Source organism: Micromesistius poutassou (genome assembly GCF_964030765.1).
Source record: "Micromesistius poutassou genome assembly, chromosome: 22".
Lineage (NCBI taxonomy): Eukaryota > Metazoa > Chordata > Actinopteri > Gadiformes > Gadidae > Micromesistius > Micromesistius poutassou.
This window is the reverse complement of record NC_140292.1, coordinates 8829977-8836014: the sequence shown is the minus strand read 5'-3', so window position 1 is coordinate 8836014 and position 6038 is coordinate 8829977. Positions and strand designations below refer to the sequence as shown.

Below are 6038 nucleotides of genomic sequence, written 5' to 3'. Positions count from 1 at the left end.
AATATGGCGGCGCCCATCACATTACACCTGGCATTTGGGTGGGTAGTTTTCTGATGTATTAGTTACTAAAGATGGTTTTAAAGTTAAATAACATCCAATTTCGCGGTCGCGTGTCCCCTTCCAGCAATAGCATATCAATGATGTATTATTCTGTATTATTTTTATTTCTTTATTTTTTCGGTTGCATCAGTCACGCTCCTTCGCAGCCGCTATAGGGCATGTTTTGGCAATCTCACTATGATCATGCTCATCTAGGACGATGCCTGTCATATCGATAACAGCGTCCGGGGATCGTTTAGTGAGCTTGGTCTGATCGCTGCTGGTACCGAGATACGGTTGAAAAGAATAGGAGAGGACAGTAGTAGACTGTTCGAGAGCCAAGTGGATGTTACTTACATTACTATATTATTAGTTGATATGGTTATTGTTACTAAAGAAAGGCTACTATAATGATCTGAATGTGACGAATGTGTGATTAATTCATCGTCACAAAGACACATTGTCAGGACATTGTCTTAATATCCTAATGTGAAGCCTATATTTCTTTGATATGACCGTCTTGTAGGTGTCTCACACACACACACACACACACACACACACACACACACACACACACACACACACACACACACACACACACACCTCTTGTAGGTCTGCATTTTAAACCATGGGCATTTTCTGCAAGATAAGTGCGTCTATCTCTTTGAAACGGACCCCAGAATACACACTAAACAGACATAGTTAATGCTCCGCTTACCGCATGTGTTTAATACACATTTCATCGGCAACTATTTGTATTGTGATTCTTTTAGGCATGTGCTATTTTTATGCATGCTTAATTATGCCGTATACACTAACCGAGTGAACACATGCATGTTTGGCTAAGGCTGTCACTTTCCATAACAATGACGTTGATTCATGTTTACTGTCCGTGTCAGAAGATGGTGATCCTATGTTTCAAGCTTTCAAGTAACTTTATTATTAAAGCACTAACAGACAATACACATGCTATAAATACATTATTCTGTTCTCTATTGTACACATTAATGGAAGCTTCAAAATCTCAGTATTTCATTGATATTGGGTATTTTGACATGTTAGATAAGATAAGATACGATACCTCTACCTTGCTTATTATTTTAATTTGAAGCCTTTTTCATGTTCATGTCAGGGAGCAGGATATAGTGTGTACAACAAAGTAAAGATAATTCTATTTTATAAACATGCCTCTGTTCGTTTCTACTAGGGGAGGGGCTGAGCTGCTGTTTGATGGCGTGAAGGAACATCACGTGACTCTTCCCAGCCAATCAGAACCCTGTAAGTTTAACACTGTCACTCCCACCATCCCCTCTTCCCCAATCGATGATCTGGACCGACCCTCTTCAGTTTACCTGCAGTGCAACAAAGTATAAGCTACTTTGAGTTTCCCTTATTTATCCAGAGGACGCTCTTTCTCTCTCCAATTCTCAAAGGTTTCTCTTTCATTTGTAAACGCTTCTCCCTGATAATGCCTTTGTGGTGGGCAGTGACCCCCGCCTAAGGGAGACCAACATCCTGAAGGAGGGAGGGAGGGGGGAGGGTTGGGTTAGTTCAGGGTGTGGGGCGCTGGGGTGCTGTTGTATCCAAAAGCAAGAGAGTCAAACATTTTTGTGGGAAATCAGTTTGAATGATGTGGCGGGATCCCCCCCTCTCCCCCTCTCCCCCTCCTCTCCCCCTCTCCCCCTCTCCTCTCCTATGGTTGAACTCTGCCCCAGAACGCCTACAAACAAAATGGTAGCTCAAACGTGGGGTTCCTCAACTTTGACCCAAATTGTGTAATTGTGTATATTCTGTTCAAGATAATTCCTGTTATTGTAAGCAGCTGAACTGGTTGAGTGCTGCCTATTCTAACACAAGGAAGGGAGAGAGAGAGTGGTAGAGAGAGAGGGAGAAGGAGGGAGAGAGGGAGAGAGCGGACAGATCAAACACTGAATATTTGTTGTTTGTGTGTGTGTGTGTGTGTGTGTGTGTGTGTGTGTGTGTGTGTGTGTGTGTGGTGGGGGGGTGGAAGGACGGACGGATGGACAAGGGTCCGGTGGCATTTTGTGAAACAAAGGGTGTTCACCCACGGTGCTCTGATGTTACCAGGGCGACCGAAAGACAAAAGTTGACCAGAGCAGAGAATGTCAGCCAAGTATGACCTTGGTGCACCAGCTGACCTGTGTGTGTGTGTGTGTGTGTGTGTGTGTGTGTGTGTGTGTGTGTGTGTGTGTGTGTGTGTGTGTGTGTGTGTGTGTGTGTGTGTGTGTGTGTGAGAGAGTGATTAAAGCCAATGAAGGCTATCCTGTTATCATTTGTATTTTTTTGTACAAAAAAATATTTTGATTTGATTTGCTTATTTAAATTTGAGTTTATCTGTCTATATTCAATTGTGTGTGTGTGTGTGTGTGTGTGTGTTTTCGGGTGCACTCGTGCATGTGTGTGTGTGTGTGTGTGTGTGTTTTCGGGCGCACTCGTGCATGTGTGTGTGTGTGTGTGTGTGTGTGTAAGGGAGGAGGGAGAGAACGCCGTGGTGTGGGGGTTGAGCGGCAGACTATGGGTGAGGGGCCGGCAGATATAATTGGTTCAGAATCCTTCCTATTTCTCTTTGACCCCGGGCCGTGATTGATGACCCTCAACTGAAAGGCTCCGCCCACTGGAGCCCCCCCCCCCCCCCCCAAAAAAAAAAAAAAGAAGACCCAGACACACACTGCGCTGTGAGGACCGCACGGCTCCCCATATATCGGTTAAAAGGAACACCCCAGAATGATAGATTACCCCCCCCCCCCCTCCTCCAGACCCATCATAATGACACAGAGACAGAGGAACGCAGGACAAGAGGACTCGGGCGCACAAAAGAAAAAGTGCACATTATTTCAAACCGACGTCAAAATGGCGCCTGTTTCCCCGGCCGTGGGGGGGGGGGGGGCGGGGGCGCGCCCGCACGCACGCACGCACGCGGCGACGGCACGCCGGAGCGGGACCACAATGCGGCCACCCGGCAACGCGGCAGCAGAGACGGCCGTGACGCAGTTTGGTTTATATTCCCGCCCGTTATGTTCGCCGCGGGTTCTGCTTCAGCCCCCCGCCGCCTCGCCGTTCTCCAGTGTCCTGTGTGATGTTGACGTCCCCCCCCCCCCCCCCCCCCCCCCCTTTTTCGTTTCTAGTCTGGTTCTTGATACCATTTTTTTTTTTTTTTTCCATCTCCTCCTCCTCCACCCACCTCCTCGTCGTTCTCCTCTTCCTCCTCCTCCTCTTCCACCACCTCCTTCTCCTCCTCTCCTTTTGCCATGACATGTAATAGAGGCTGACATTTTATCGCAGATCACAGATGGCAGTCCTTTTTCCCCCATCTTATATACCAAGTGTAGCCCCCCCCCACCCCCCCCCCCTAAACCCAGGATAAAACAAATGTCTTCACATTGTCACGTCGAAGAATCACAAACCAATCCTACTGCCAGCAAGGATGGAGGCTGGTCCTGTTGGAGTGAGGCATTGTGCATTGTCGGCCACGCGGGTTTAAGTGCGGGTTTATACGCCTTTTACAAGCATGCACATGTGTGTGTGTGTGTGTGTGTGTGTGTGTGTGTGTGTGTGTGTGTGTGTGTGTGTGTGAGCAGAGGAGGTGGACACGGACACGGAGGATGAGGAGGGTTTTACGAGAGAGGTGGAGATTGAGAGAGAGAGAGAGGGAGAGGGAGAGAGATGAAGTGTGGACAACGTAAAAGAACACATTTAAAAGAGAGGGAATGGATGAAGGTGCGAGCAAGGGTGTAATGGTGGAGAAAAATACCATGGCGTGGAGCGGCGGGCGGGGGGGGGGGGGTGTGGGGGGTGGAGGAGGAAGTGGGAGGGGGGAGTTATGACTGCTGTACTGATTGCTTCTGTTTTTAGCCCCACCAAGGTGCAGGTCAATATTCACTGCTCTTTCTTTCTCTTTCTCTCTCTCTCGCGCTCTTTCGCCTTTTCTTGCATCGCTCTGCCTTGGAAAGCGTGCACGTGTGTGTGCATGCACGTGTGTGTGTGTGTGTGTGTGTGTGTGTGTGTGTGTGTGTGTGTGTGTGTGTGTGTGTGTGTGTCGGTGGAGGCGGTAGGCATTCGTCTTGTTTTATTGGGCCGGTGGGAGGGCTGTGGGGCCGCTACAGAACACCACTGTCCTTACTCCAGTGAAGCAGCAGCACCACCCATTAACCCGGTGGTCCACTACGCCCGCTGATCAGGTGTACTTTATTAATGGTAAGGATAACGGTCATCAAATGCAATTCCGTGCTCTCTGAAATATACATTGATATCAATGGGACCTCAGACCAGAACGGATGTACACAGCAAACTGAGGGGATGGAGAATACAACCTTTACAGGTTGGAACCGCTTTTTGGTTGAGGTGTCCCTCCTCAAAATGGTCTCTTTAATATTGTGACATTATGTACATATTTGTTCTGCTGCTCTGTCATTTGTGTGTGTGTGTGTGTGCGTGTGCGTGCGTGCGTGTAAAAAAACATGTTACAACCTGCATAGGTTCAACCCAATTAGCACCGCATAATTAAAACACACACAGATATACATTCATAGAAAACCATCTTAGACATACAAAGAAAATGTAAAATAAAGAGAGTAACCCGCTGCTATTGATTCTGTGCCCTCAGTGGGAAAAAAAACAACAACCTACGTACAACGATATCTCAACACATTGAAACATTTTCGACCCATTCTCAGCACCGCTGCACAAACAGAAGTGTGTGTTCTCTCTTCTATATTTGTGCCGTCTCTCGCTGTGCCCCGCCGTCGGCTGTTCTCCGCGGGGGGGGTCACGACCGCCAGGCCGGCGGCCCGTGTGTTGTGGTAGCGCGGCGTCAGGCGGACCTTGGATCTCCCTCAGCTCCTCGCGCAGCTTCAGAAGCCCCCCCCCCAACGCGCGCGCCCTCTCCGCCAGCCCACGCCCACGCACCCTGACCCTCGCTGGCTGGGCTCGCTCCGACCCATTCTCTACCTCTCTCTACCTCCCTCTCTCTCTCTCTCTCTCTCTACCTCCCTCCATCCTCTCTCGTTCACATTGTCTGTTTTTTGGAGGGGATGTTTTGCTGTTCATCTGCTCTCTTGTTAAAAAGGCGCCTGATTCTGTTGATGCGCGTGTGTGTGTGTGTGTGTGTGTGTGTGTGTGTGTGTGTGTGTGTGTGTGTGTGTGTGTGTGTGTGTGTGTGTGTGTGTGTGTGTGTGTGTGTGTGTACGTACGCGTAGAGAGAGGGAGACAATGACAGAGAAGGTATACCCGCTCTGACTAGCTAGCAGCATCTCCCCACAGTCCAGCGGCGTGGCTGGGCTAACGTGTTTAGCTAGCTGCAATCGGTCCCTCGGCCAGCGTGTGTGTGAACGCGCCGGCGTGCCGCTCGGAGCAGAGTGCACTTACCTGCGACGCCACTTCCTGGACGTCGTTCGCTGCGTTTGATAAATAAAATCGTTGGTAAAGCATTTATATTGCGATGTGATTGATTCGATTTTTAAAGACAACTGCATGGCTTTGAGCTGTGGCACACGCATGCACACACACACACACACACACACACACACACACACACACACACACACACACACACACACACACACACACACACACACACACACACACAAAATCCTCAAATTGATATACATTGATTTGAGTATAAATGCACACATTTAAAGCAGTTTGAATTCCATTTATAACCTTAATGATATCTTTTAACCACCCCCCCCCCCCCCCCCACCCCGCCATTGCATTCATGAGATTTATGTGACGTGCATTATTTGAAACGCGAACACACACCACAAATAAACGTACAGCGATGTGAGCATTACGCTTTTAATAAACATATGTATATGTATTCATGGTCAAATGTTGAGTAGAGATTTGTCTTAATGCCTTTCCTGGCAGCGGCCCCTCCAGATGACCGTGCTGTCTGAGGGAGGCTGGCCCATTGTTGCAACAAGGTCAATGTGATTGTTCCCGGGGTCAGACTCCCATCAAAATTCAAGCATTGTCGATAT

At 48.5% G+C, this 6038-nt stretch overlaps 1 protein-coding gene across 1 annotated transcript in view; it reads left to right on the top strand.

Annotated features, from left to right (window-relative positions):
* urm1 (ubiquitin related modifier 1) overlaps positions 1-6038 on the top strand; it is a 10612-nt gene continuing 4574 nt past the window's right edge. The window contains exons 1-2 of the mRNA XM_084486645.1: positions 1-38; positions 1247-1317. Coding sequence (XP_084342771.1) covers positions 4-38; positions 1247-1317 — 106 coding nt within the window. The 5' untranslated portion in view covers positions 1-3. The remainder of the gene's footprint in view (positions 39-1246; positions 1318-6038) is intronic.